The sequence below is a fragment of the Microcebus murinus genome, chromosome 1 (assembly GCF_040939455.1).
Source record: "Microcebus murinus isolate Inina chromosome 1, M.murinus_Inina_mat1.0, whole genome shotgun sequence".
In the NCBI taxonomy this organism is placed as follows: Eukaryota; Metazoa; Chordata; class Mammalia; order Primates; family Cheirogaleidae; genus Microcebus; species Microcebus murinus.
Window position 1 is genome coordinate 162,438,673 of NC_134104.1, and position 14,054 is coordinate 162,452,726.

General features: G+C 42.4%; 1 protein-coding gene and 1 non-coding gene across 7 annotated transcripts in view; both read right to left on the reverse strand.

Moving 5' to 3' along the window:
- Positions 1–9,226, reverse strand: part of DENND6A (DENN domain containing 6A) — a 68,956-nt gene extending 59,730 nt beyond the window's left edge. For all 6 annotated transcript variants that reach the window (XM_020280396.2, XM_020280393.2, XM_012789292.3 and 3 more), the window contains exon 1: positions 8,902–9,226. In XM_020280396.2, the coding sequence (XP_020135985.1) occupies positions 8,902–9,138 (237 nt within the window). In that variant the 5' untranslated portion in view covers positions 9,139–9,226. The remainder of the gene's footprint in view (positions 1–8,901) is intronic.
- A 1,878-nt stretch (positions 9,227–11,104) lies between these two features.
- On the reverse strand, positions 11,105–11,166 carry LOC142875376 (U7 small nuclear RNA). The gene has a single exon (XR_012922752.1). It is a non-coding gene; the product is annotated as a U7 small nuclear RNA (small nuclear RNA).
- Between the last annotated feature and the right edge of the window lie 2,888 nt (positions 11,167–14,054).

The window sequence follows — 14,054 nt, forward strand, 5'->3', positions numbered from 1 at the left end:
GGTACTGATGATATGCAGTAGGAATTCTAGCTCATTGGGCCAAAAGAGACAAACGCCTTGAGATAAATTTATGCAAAAAAAAAAACCAGACAACTAACCTGGTGAACTGAGGGTAATCAGAAACACAAGCATGAAGTAATAAAGAGAAGAAAAAGAATGATAATGATGAGAGCACAGGCCAATCATAGGCAAGATTAGCTGTGCTAGGTGTTACAAACAAAAATAGCACATTAAAAGCTGGGTTGAAACCTTGTAAAAAGAAGGTGAAAATAAAAAGCTGGATTGAGGCTTCCCTGAAAAAGTGACATTTAAGATGAACCATGAAAATGAGTTAACTAGGCAAAACTGCGTAGTAAGAGGGGGAGGGTATAAGCACTCTTTGAAAAGAGAAAAGTATGCTTGAATGTCATGTAATGATGTCAGGCTATATATAGGGTTCACTTTAGAAAAGTTCTGAGAATCCACCTGTGTACATCTAAGATTCCACCATAAAACTAGCCTGATATGGACAGTGGTTACCCTTTGTGAGAGGGGAGATTAAAGGTCATTACCAAAAAGGGACATAAGAAAATTTCTGGGGCAGTTGTAATATTCTGTTTCTTGATCTATATGGTAGTTTTATGGGTATTTTCATTTTATGAAAATTTACCAAACTACAGACTTTGAGTTTATGCACTTTCCTGTATGTATCTTAAACTTCAATAGAAATACTTACTAGGCCGGGCGCGGTGGCTCACGCCTGTAATCCTAGCTCTCTGGGAGGCCGAGGCGGGCGGATTGCTCGAGGTCAGGAGTTCGAAACCAGCCTGAGCAAGAGCGAGACTCCGTCTCTACTATAAATAGAAAGAAATTAATTGGCCAACTAATATATACAAAAAATTAGCCTGGCATGGAGGCACATGCCGGTAGTCCCAGCTACTTGGGAGGCTGAGGCAGGAGGATCCCTTGAGCCCAGTAGTTTGAGGTTGCTGTGAGCTAGGCTGACGCCACGGCACTCACTCTAGCCTGGGCAACAAAGCGAGACTCTGTCTCAAAAAAAAAAAAAGAAAAAGAAATACTTACTAATTTTAAAAAGTGGAAAATATGGCCTTACATTATATTATCAGGATAGGCTGGGCCTTGAACTCCAGCTCATTCAAGATCTAAGCTAAATTATACTACTGGAAAACTTGATCAGTTTGGACATGGAATGAACAGTGAACCACTTCTCTCAAAAAAATGTAAAGTTTAGATGCAATTGTCCATGTTTCGTATCATTCATCAGTAAATACAAAAAGAAATAAAACATTTATGAAAGTGCTAACTGGACAGAAGCATGTCTCAGATTATCTCCAGACTGAGACTATATAATTTCACAACAAAATAGGAAGTTAGTAACACCAAAGAAGCCTTTATAAAATCTGGGGGCCTACGAGGCTCAGAAGTCAAGGCCTTAACCCTCAAATCACAATTATATCAGGACATTATAAAGTGCTACTAGTTCATCAGGAAATTTAAAGGCCACTGTAAGTACCCTTTGCTCTCTCCTATCATAATGGCCTACCTTCCCTGATAGATTGATTGTAAACTTCATGGAGGGAGAATTAAGGCTATATCTCCAGAACATACTAGTCTTTGGAATATGGCAGTTGCCCAATAAATATCTGTTGAATACGCCAGGGACGGTGGCTCACACCTGTAATCCTAGCACTCTGGGAAGCCGAGGGGGGTGGATCACTCTAGGTCAGCAGTTCAACGCCAGCCTGAGCAAGAGGGAGACCCCATCTCTACTAAAAATAGAAAATAAGTAGCTGGACAACTAAAAATATACATAGAAAAAATTAGCCAGGCATGGTGGCACATGCCTGTAGTCCCAGCTACTCGAGAGGCTGAGGCAGAAGGATCGCTTGAGCCCAGGAGTTTGAGGTTGCTGTGAGCTAGGCTGACGCCACGGCACTCTAACCTGGGCAACAGAGTGAGACTCTGTCTCAAAAAAAAAAAAAAAAAAAGTGTTGAATAAATGGCTCAATGAGATGGCACAGTAACAAACAATTACACATAAGGCCCATTTTGATTAAAGAAGTAAACCTAATGAGGATCAAATGCTGAAGCTATGGGTCACCCAGTTTAAGAGGGAAAGAAACAAAGCAAAGCAAACAACCCTACACACTACTCCCTTTATCCTTCTCAAAAGAATAAGCACAAACTTGGCTAAGATTAAAAAAAAATGGGGAGCCTACTCCAAACTCCACCCTGTAGGGGATAAGGGAGAAAAGGCAGCAATTCAAAAAAGCATTTTTGAATTGCTTGTGTAACGAGCAATTACTGTCCTTTCGTTTACACTAAAAAATTCTGCTAACTGCTCTTTTAAAAATGGCATATATTACAGAACACATTCTTAAAAAAATGAAAATAATAATAAAAAAGAAAACAAAAAAAATAAAATAAATTAAAAAAATAAAATAAAAATGGCATAAAAGTTTCTCTTCACTCCAGAACAGAGCTGGAATACAACACTCCATCCAGACAAAAAGCTATCTTATGGCCCAAAATATTAAAAAACATTTACCTTCAATTTATAAAAAATGGGGGGGGGGATCAGTAATCAGAATGAAATGTATGACTCATACATTAATGACAGGTTGTCTCTTAGCCAGGTGTGATGGCACTTGTCTGTACTCCCAGCACTTGGGAGGCTGAGGCAGGAAGATTACATGAGCCCAGGAGTTTGAGGTTGTAGTGAGCTATGAGGCCAGGGCACTCTAGCCTAGGCAACAGAAAGAGACCCTGTCCCAAAAAAAAACAACAAAAAAAACCCAGTTAGATTGTCCTGCTTTTTGTGGATAGTTTAAGTGGTCTGAAATTCTTTTTACCAAGAAGTGGAATACAAATTGTAAGTACATATAAGGATTCTAGGCCAGGCGCGGTGGCTCACGCCTATAATCCTAGCACTCTGGGAGTCCCAGGCGAGAGGATAGCTCAAGGTCAGGAATTCGAGACCCCCTCTCCACTTAAAATAGAAACAAATTAATTGGCCAACTAATATATATAAAAAAAATTAGCCAGGCACGGTGGTGCATGCTTATAGTCCCAGCTACTCGGGAGGCTAAGGCAGAAGGATCGCTTGAGCCCAGGAGTTTGAGGTTGCTGTGAGCTAGTCTGATGCCATAGCACTCTAGCCTGGGCAACAGAGTGAGACTCTGTCTCAAAAATAAATAAATAAGCAAAATCACTAACCGTAAAAGGGACTAATTAACATATTGGACATCCTTAAATGATAGGCATCAATTCTTACATGATCTCACTTAGTACCTCCAACAACATTCTCAGGATATTATTTTCCCATTTTATTGCAGAACAAAATGAGATTCAGAGAGCTAAAGAAACTGGCCAAAAGTCAGACAACCAGCAAATGTCCTGCCTACACAAAGCTTGTGCTCTTTTCACTAGACTGAAATTCTGCCCAAGAAGTTGACAGGTCATAGCCTTCAAGAGGAAAAAAGCCATCAATGATGTCTTAATGCTTATAAAATCTGGGGGCTGGAGTGGCTCAGGAGGTGACCTCAAATTATAGAAATATCAACCTACTATGAGTTCAAACATTTAAAGACCCTCAAAGATACAGCGTATCTCCAACACGTGTGTATAGGCAGCAAATGACCCTCCACATTGTGTAAAAAGGAAAACGAAATATTCAAATTAAGGAAAACAATTAAATAATGGTCCATAAAATTGTATTTATGAAGAGTCTTTACTGACCTGGCAAACTGTTTATAAAAATATTTATCAATAAAAGCAAACTCTTGGCCGGTAGCTCACGGCTGTAATCCTAGCACTCTGGAAGGCCAAGGCGGGCGGATTGCTCCAGGTTAGAAGTTCAAAACCAGCCTGAGCAAGAGCTAGATCCTGTTATCTACTATAAATAGAAACAAATTAATTGGCCAACTAAAAATATATAGAAAAAATTAGCCGGGCATGGTGGCGCATGCCTGTAGTCCCAGCTACTCAGGAGGCTGAGGCAGGAGGATCGTTTGAGCCCAGGAGTTTGAGGTTGCTGTGAGCTAGGCTGACGCCACGGCACTCACTCTAGACTGGGCAACAAAGCGAGACTCTGTCTCAAAAAAAAAAAAAAAAGGCAAGGCAAACTCTTATAGTAGACATGTTTGGGAGACTGTTGACCAGCCCATCCTTTGGAAGTACTCCCTCCTCCTACTGTAACCCAGTCTCCAGACCACAGAAGACTGAACAAAAGGGGGCACCTGACCCATGCTGAGCCAATCAGATACTCCAGTATTTGCATTAGTTTCAGCCTGGTTCCATAAAAGTAGAGTTTAACTAAAATCAGTACCATGGTAACCCAAAGTGGAGCACAAGTTATGAGAGCAAAAACTGAGACTCTTGCAGAAGAAACCAGCCTCTGCACAGAGGATGTAACAGACATGCAAAAAGCAGCAGAGATAAAAGACCACAGGGCTCCGGAAACAAAGGCAAACCTTGGGGCTTTCCAAATCCCCCATTTTCATCTCAGCTTCCAATACTTGGATTCCACAAGAATTCCATACTAGAATCCTCACAACTGATCTCCGTTTACTTATATTTATTTCAGAAGGTTTCTGTTCCTAACAATCAAATTAATCTTAGATAGATACAACAAAATTATATTATAAAGGAAAAAATATTAACAAAAATGCCAAATATTAATAGCAATTGCCTCTTAGTACAATTAGGGGTGATATTTTCTAGTGTTTATAATTTTCTTTTCTTCTAAAATTTTCAACAGTGAGCATGTTACTACTGAGGGAAAAAAACTTGAATAAATGTGGTAATTCTGAATTGAGATAATTAAGGCTTTACTATACAATCAAGTAATTTCAAAGTTAGAAGTGACAAAGTATATAAAATCCAGGGGATTTCAAACCTTGTTCCAGAGGACACCTGGATTATGTGGCAAAATTTCCAGAGGCACCTCAGGGGAAAAGAAGCTAAGCACACTCTGCAGTCAACACCTTTTTCAGTATCTTCCCAGTTCAAAAGACCTCCTTAATGGCCCCGGGGGGGGGGGGGGGGGGGGGGGGGGGGGCGGCTCACGCCTGTAATCCTAGCACTCTGGGAGGCTGAGGCAGGCAGATTGCTCGAAGTCAGGAGTCCAAAACTAGCCTGAGCAAGAGTGAGACCCCATCTATACTATAAATAGAAAGAAATTAATTGGCCAAATAATATATATAGAAAAAATTAGCTGGGCATGGTGGCGCATGCCTATAGTCCCAGCTACTCGGGAGGCTGAGGCAGCAGGATCACTTGAGCCTGGGAGTCTGAGGTTGCTGTGAGCTAGGCTGATGCCAGGGCACTCACTTTAGCCTGGACAACAAAGCAAGACTCTGTCTCAAAAAAAAAAAAGACCTCTTTAAGGTCCTCTTCACTTAGGATAGGGCTTTCAACAGACATTTTATGCAAGGTGAACCACTCTCTCTTCCACTCAGGTCTTCAGCTGATAATAACAGAGTGGGAACCTGCCCCAAACCAGGCCTGGATACCTTCCTCTGGTATTTGAAATAGAATAAATTCACTCTCTTCACTGAAGTGGCTGGAAAAAAATCACAACTTTCCCACCATAGAGATCAGAGAAGCAGGGGAAGCCAGTTTGCAGGAAGCATGAAGCCCGAACAAGACCCACGAAAAAAGAGCAAAAAGGTTTCCTTGGTTCTGGGCTCTAAATATTTGGTTAAGTCCCACTAGGTTTACGCCTTAAATAGCTTGAAATACCTGTGTCCTTACAGCAAGTTCTCCTTTTCTGCTTGAGCTAGTTTAAACTAGCTTCTGTTGTCTACAACCAAATACAAAACACAGGCCCCATTTCAAAGAGATTAGCCATTAAGATTCCTTATTAGATTTTTACTTACAAAGAGGGGGAAGTTCCCCTACTAAAAAAGTACTGATTGTAGTACCACAATTTTATTTGACAAGTGCAAAAACTAAGCCCAACTTCACAAAGCAAAAGTCAGGGGTTTCTCTCCTCCGAAAAAGGAAATTTCTAGAATATTAATGCTTCCCAAATACAGACTTAAATAGGCCTTTTTTTTTTTTTTGAGACAGAGTCTCTGTTTGTTGCCCAGCCTAGAGTGAGTGCCATGGCGTCAGCCTAGCTCACAGCAACCTCAAACTCCTAGGCTCAAGTGATCCTTCTGCCTCAGCCTCCCAAGTAGCAGGTACTATAGGCATGTGCCACCATGCCCGGCTAATTTTTTCTATATATATTAGTTGGCCAATTAATTTCTTTCTATTCATAGTAGATACGGGGTCTCACTCTTGCTCAGGCTGGTTCCGAACTCCTGACCTCAAGCTATCCACCCCCGCCGAGGCCTCCCAGAGTGCTAGGATTACAGGGGTGAGCCACCGCACCTGGCCTTAAATAGGTCTTACTAAGTCCCAGGCACCGTTCCAAATGCTTTGCTAACATTAACTTACCTAATCCTCACAACAATGCCACAATATAGGTACTGTTATCCTGTTATAAACAGGACAAATATAAGGCCCAGACAAGCTAAATAACTTGTCCAAAGTCACATGGATTCAAACCTAGGCAGCCTAGCTCTAGAGTTTGGGTTCTTGATCAATATTGTCTCTTTAATGGGGATTGAAGCTCAAGTAAGTGGCATTGTTTATGCATTTGTTAGAAATCTACAAATGCATACTTCGTCATGGCAGAACAGCCTCTTAAGTCTCTCTCAAGTCTAAGATTCAATGATTGCCTTTCTGATAAGACAGGTGGGTTGCAGGATATTACAGCCCAAACATATGTCTATTCTTTAATTAATCTTTCTCTTGAGCCCCCTTGGTTGTGAAGGGCAGAGGCTACCATATGTCACTTCTCCAACACAATTCTACACTCACCTTCTTGTCTCATTCCGCCCACCCTTCCTCTGCATTTTCAACACAGATACAGCTGTAATACAAAAGTGAAATATATTTCTCAATGACTTTTTTATATTAGCTACTAATTTGAGTTCCTTTTTCTTCATTTTAAAAGTGACATGGTATAATATTCTACATTTCTCCCTCAGGAAAACAAAGCAAAATTGTTTTACATCTCATCTAATATGCTTCTTTCTTTAGATCCTTTATGAGGGAATCTTCCCAACCCTCATCCTACATTTTCTAAAATTGGTAATTCTTAAATCTGGGGACAAATGGTTCACAGATAAACTCAGACGGCCCATGGAACCATAAACATAATTTTGTCTTAGTAGGACTTTTCCTAATGAAGAGTTCATGGTGTTCATCATACTTTTTAAAAGATCCAGAAAGCAAAAATAAGTTCAATACTGATCCAAAGAAAGCTCTGTACAGTAGTAGCATATAGTATGGGAAATGAAATTCAAAATAAGTCCTTTAATGATTCACATTTCTGCAGCACAACTACGTTAAATATTCTGTTTATTTGGTAAAAAAATATACTCATGTTATAAAGAATTTCCCAAATGATGAGAATCCAAAAGGATCTCCTTTAGCTATTTAAAAATGCAATAAACTACAACAACCCTGTATTTTCTGGTTAAATTGTATTTTGGTGTACATATAACTTCAGGTTAACATGTCAATGTACATGATAAATGGCTTATAAATATCTTCTTCAAAGTCTTTGAGGATTTTTTTTCCCTGCCTCTATAAAGAACTGCTCATGTATTTACTCATTCTATCAAGTATTCACTGAATGCCACTAGGTGCCAGGTACTGCATTTTGCCCTATCAGCTACTATGATTAATTCTTGGTTCTCCTCTAAATTGTTCCATCAATCTATAAATATAGGTTAGAGCATATTATTATATTACATTTTTATACCCAGCAACTACCATAATCTTAGTGGAAACTTAATGTTTACTGAATTATGTTATGAAAAACACCGAGAAGACAGGTTTAATACAAAAGCAGTAACTTCACATTAAGAAAAACCTTCCTGGCCAATTTCTCTTTCTTTTGTTTTTTCTGAAACAGGGTCCAGCTCTGTCATCCAGGCTGGAGTGCAGTGGCCCCATCATAGCTCATTGCAGCCTTGAACTCCCAGGCTCAAGCAATCCGCCTGCCTCGCCCCCCCCCCCAGCCGCTGAGACTACTGGCCCACACCACCAAGTCAGACTATCTGATAACTTTCTCGGACACATAAAGACATATAAGATATTTCTTATGCTACAAAAAAGACCCTAAACAATGTCAAAAATGGATAAGATTCGAAGGCCTTTCAATAAGGTGCCATAAAGCCAGAAAACTTGACAGAATCACAGCAAACTATTTTTCTTATGTTCATCTTTGACAGCTTTGAAGCCAAGTGTTCCAGGAGTAACATCAAGAAATAGCAGCAATTTACTGATGGAAAATGGCTGAGGAAAAAGAAATAAAATATAAAAAAAAATAAATAAATAAAAGAAATAGCAGCAATGAAGAACAAAAGAAGAAAGGGAGAAAATGCATGCTGAGATGAGCATTTCGACTCATATCAGGCTGAGTGGAACGCTCTGTGTTACTGCAAATAACCAAAACAAGCTATGGGCAAAGTCGGTTGTGCAAGTTCGGTATAGTTCACCAAATGTTAGAGGCATTGTTCGCCTCTTGAAAAAGTTCCAAACATCCTGCCTGCAGCCTTCTCCCGGTGTAGCTACTCCCTTTATTCATTCCTGTGACTCTGGGTTTAAAAAAGAAGACGAACATCAACAAGTATTTAGGAGGGGCCCAGAGAGAACTTTCCACCCCTAACCGCAGCCCAAGATCCTCCCAAGGGGACTGCCTGTGGGCCGCAGCCAGGCCGACGGGCGGAGGGAGGCCGGCCACGCCCGGACGCGCGGCGGGTCCCGGCCCGCGGGCCGCACGCCCTGCCCGAGCCGCCGGCGCCGGGCGCGGCGCGAAGACGGGGCGCGGCCGGGCCTCACCTCCACGGCCTGGCCCAGCTCCAGGTCGAAGCCCACCACACACACGCAGTGCAGCCAGGCCGAAAAGCCGTCCCAGCGCAGCAGGCCCCGGCCGCGGCCGTCGTCCTCTTCGTCATCCTCCGGCGCGACTCCCGGAGCCACCAGCGCCGGCGCCTCGTGGCCCTCGGCAGCCGCCACAGCCTCGTCCAACGGCTTTCGAGAGCCGGGCCCCAAGCCCACTGGGCCCCGTAGAGCCATCCGCCACCCTGCGCTGCTCACGCCGCCCTGACCCCGATGGCGCCGCCCTGACCGGGGACCGCGCTGCAGAGCGCGCTGGGCTCTGCGCAGGCGCAGCAGCGCTTGCCGCAGCCCCTGGGGACCGGCTGGGTGTGGGCTGGGCCGCCAGCCACGTGACCCTGGGACGGGGCCAAAGGCGGACGTGGGCAGCGCAGGCTGGCGTTCCTTGGGGCCTGGGAAGCCAGCCTGGCTTCCTGGTCTTTTTTTTTTTTGAGACAGAGTCTCGCTTTGTTGCCCAGGCTACAGTGAGTGCCCTGCCGTTAGCCTAGCTCACAGCAACCTCACTCTTTTTCTATAAATATTAGTTGGCCAATTAATTTCTTTCTATTTATAGTAGAGACAGGGTCTCGCTCTTGCTCAGGCTGGTTTCGAACTCCTGACCTTGAGCAATCCGACCGCCTCGGCCTCCCAGAGTGCTAGGATTACAGGCGGGAGCCACCGCGCCTGGCCTGGCCTCCTTGTCTTAAAGCTCTTCAGGACTAAAGTGGTTGTTTGAGTCCTTGTCACCCTCACTCTCAGGTCAACAGCCAGGGAATAAAGTATTCTTGGAATGGCACCGTTTACAATTATTATAGGGTGTTATTAAAGCATAATGGTGACAGTGGCTAACATTTATTGAACCCTTTATGCCCAGTTCAAGTATAAATATTTACAAACATTACTTTATTGAATCCTCACATCATCGCAAGTAAGTAGACATTATTTCCCTTTACAGATAAGGAATTTAAGGCTCTGATAGGTTACATGACTCGCCTAACAAGTATGACAGTTCAAATGCCGGCTTACTGTTCACTGTTGGGTCTGCTGATTCAGAGATCTACGCCCTCACTCAGCGTTCCCTCTCCACCAAGGCCCTCCCACCTTTCTTGTTGTGCCTATCTGTGACTCACTCAACAGTCACATATCTGCGGACCTTTCTGCAACCTCAGGTTGGCCTCTGCAGCAACCTGTGGATCACGTTCTCTGAGCACTAGGACAAGGGCCTGATCTCAGGCAGAAATCAGCACTGTGCTGGGCAACCGGGAGGCATTTATTCTGTTGTTTATTGATTATTGGTCCATCACGATGCTACTGACTAGGATTTATTTAGCACTTACTATACTGTGTGTATAAACAGCATAGTGAAAGTAAAAAGGAAACACACAATAATACCCCAATTGAAAAGTGGGTAAAAAAGAATTGATCATAACTCACAATAAACATTTTTTAAAAAACAGCATTAAGTCAGCCAGGTGCCGTGGCTCACGCCTGTAATCCTAGCACTCTGAGAGGCTGAAGAGGAAGGATTGCTTGAGCTCAGGAGTTTGAGACCAGCCTGAGCAAGAGTGAGACCCATCTCTACTAAAAATAGAAAGAAATTAGTTGGACAGCTAAAAATATGTAGAAAAAATTAGCCGGGCATGGTGGCGCATGCCTGTAGTCTCAGCTACTTGGGAGGCTGAGGCAGGAGGATCGCTTGAGCCCAGGAGTTTGAGGTTGCTGTGAGCTAGGCTAATGCCACGGCACTCTAGCCCAGGCAACAGAGTGGGACTCTGTCTCAAACAAACAAACAAACAAACAAAAATAGGCCAGGCAAGGTGGCTCACGCCTGTAATCCTAGCACTTTGGGAGGCTGAGGCGGGCGGATTGCTCAAGGTCAGGAGTTCGAAACCAGCCTGAGCGAGTCTCCGTCTCTACCAAAAATAGAAATAAATTAATTGACCAACTAAAAATATATATACAAAAAATTAGCCGGGCATGGTGGCGCATGCCTGTAGTCCCAGCTCCTCGGGAGGCTGAGGCAGGAGGATCGCTGAGCCCCGGAGATTGAGGTTGCTGTGAGCCAGGCTGACGGCACTCACTCTAGCCTGGGCAACAAAGTGAGACTGTTTCAAAAAAAAAAAAAAAAAATCATTCAACCTGTTTTTGTTTTGTTTTTATTTCTTTAAAGGGTCTTCCAGTGAGTACTGGAAAACCTGATAGACAAATTCTAAAAGAGTTGTAACACTGCAACCTGTTTTGGAAAAAAAAAAAACACACTTAAACCTGTATACACAGAATAAATAACCACCAGGGAAAACAAAGTACCTATGGCTTTTTTTCCCTTTACTGGCATAACTTTGATAATCTGCCATAGAATCTATTATAACATAGTTTCTTTGGTCAATACTTGTATGGAAACTCAGAAAAAAAATATTGACACCTTCTTCTTTCTTAAGGTTCATCGTCAGTACCCTTGAATCTCAAAGGAGTTTGCACTGGGTCATCTCCTCCAGACTGCCCAGCCTATTAATGAATCTTCTGATGTTAAGTCAGCCAGCCTCTTTTCCAGCACCCTCTATTAAGGTTAAGTCACTACTTTTCAGAGCTATTTTCTAGATGGTCATAAGCGCTGGAAAATTCTTCATTTTATGGAGACAAGACCAGCCACTTTGTAACGTACAGCCATTGGTCTAAGTTGTGCTTGTTGAGATTACATAGAAGAGTCCAATTCTTCTACATGATAGCCCAGCAAATGTTTGAAAATAGTTATCCCACACTATCATGTCTTCTAGTATCCAGGGTAACTACCCCAGATCCTCCAACGGTTCCTCAAAGGACATAGTTGCTAGGCCGTTCATTGTCCTGTTGCCCAACTTGGGCATATTCCAACTTGTCAACATCACTCTTAACATACAGGGGGAAACATCATCCTCCAGGTGCGATCTGACCATTGCAGAGTGTACCCTGGGACTATTACCTTCCTTGTCCCAGCCACCAGCCTTCTCTTAATGCCAGTTCAGTTCATACTTACTTGTTTTGGCAGCCAGGCGACATCACTGGCTCAGGTTGCATTTACTATCAAGTAAAGCCCTAGATCTTTTTTCATGTGAGGAGCACTTAAGTCAGGGTAGACTGCTTTAGCCAAGAGCATGACTGGATTCATGGCTCTGCTGCTCTTCTAATGTTACCAAGGACACTGAATACAGGATTAAAAACATTCCAAACTTCCTTACTCATCCCTAACCAATTGCTGAATTGCATTTCAGCAATTTTTATAGTAAGAAATAAAAAGGAAGAAAAGAAAGAGAAAGAAAAAAGGAAAGAATATTAGACAATGGTGTGAATTGCAATGTCACGTCTTTGGCCTTAGTTTTACCAGAAAGTCCTGTGGGGAGTCCGAATGCCCTTGATAACCACCTAGATGGGACTTTCCTCCTGCACTTAAAGCACATGCTGCCAGGGTGACTGGAGCATAACTACACCATGACAGCAAAAAGAAAACCTACATAGAAAAATAAGCAGAGGCCCAAGTACCAATATGTTACAGATAGAGAGCTGAGGGTTGGGCCCAGTGGCTCACACCTGTAATCCTAGCACTCCGGGAGGCGGAGGCGGGAGGATTGCTCAAGGTCAGGAGTTCGAAACCAGCCTGAGCAAGAGCAAGACCCAGTCTCTACTATAAATAGAAAGAAATTAATTGGCCAACTAAAAATATATAGAAAAAATCAGCCGGGCATGGTGGCGCATGCCTATAGTCCCAGCTACTCGGGAAGCTGAGGCAGGAGGATCCCTTGAGCCCAGGAGTTTGAGGTTGCTGTGAGCTAGGCTGACACCACAGCACTCTAGCCCAGGCAACAGAGTGAGACTCTGTCTCAAAAAAACAAAAAGAAAGAAAGAAAGAAATAGAGAACTGAGTTTACTGCTGCACATCTTAGAAAGACAACGACAGATTTTTTGTTTTTAGGCTAGTCAAGTGAAGCAGTGGGAGTGAAGAAGGAGCAAAGGAATCTATAACTGGTTGTGTGATCATTAGTTGTAAACACCACTGCACTCAGCTAACCTCAAATGCAGATTTTAAGGAAGAATCCAGCCAAAGAAGACTATAACGTGCACTATTAGATGTTCTAAACAGTGTTTCCATAAGCTTTAAAAAAAATAGTGAAGAGGTTTGTTTTTTTTCTTCACATTCCTAATATCTATGTAGCGCCTTTTAGGTGGCAGCCATTCAGCAAACATTTATTGAACAATGAACACACTAAAAAAAAAAGTATCTTTCGCTGCTGTTTTCTTATTTTACATAATTTTCCTTTCATAGTCAGTTGTGTGAACACATGAAAAGACAGCATTAAAATGTTTCATAAATGTAATTCATTGTTAGCTTATGAAAAGTAAAGATAGTAACACCTCACTCATTTGAAGGTTATTTTTCTAGCAGTCTGATGAAGTTAGTATTAGGAAGTAGGTTTTAGATGCCTAATAGCAGTGGAGATACAAAACAGAAAATGTAACCGGTAAAGTTAATACTCTTTAATCAGAGAATTGTAAGGCCTTCGCTCATAAATTATTTTGTCTAAATTTACACATAATTCTAACAGATTTGTTTGTCTGGCTTCCCAGACTAAGAAGCAAATAAGAAGAGCAAAGAGACCGCTTGAGGTGCAGCATGCCAAGAGCAGAAAACAAAGGCAATAGGTTACTAGAATAAAAGGAAAAGAAAAAAAAGGAGTTAGGAAACAAACATTCAGAAGGATACACAGTCAACTATTAATAGTGGGTGCCTCATGGGGAATAGAAGTGCTGGGAAATAGAAGTACTGGAGAATAAATAGGGAAGTTTGCTTTTTATTTTATACAATTCTATATTTTTGAGTTAGAGAGGGCATGTATTCATTTTATAATTAAAACATTAAGAGGCCGGTCGCGGTGGCTCACACCTGTAATCCTAGCACTCTGGAAGGCCGAAGCGGTGGATTGCTCGAGGTCAGGAGTTCAAATCCAGCCTGACCAAGAGCGAGACCCCCTCTATACTATAAATAGAAAGAAATTAATTGGCCAACTAATATATATAGAAAAACTCAGCCAGGCATGGTGGCGCATGCCTGTAGTCCCAGCTGCTCGGGAGGTTGAGGCAGCAAG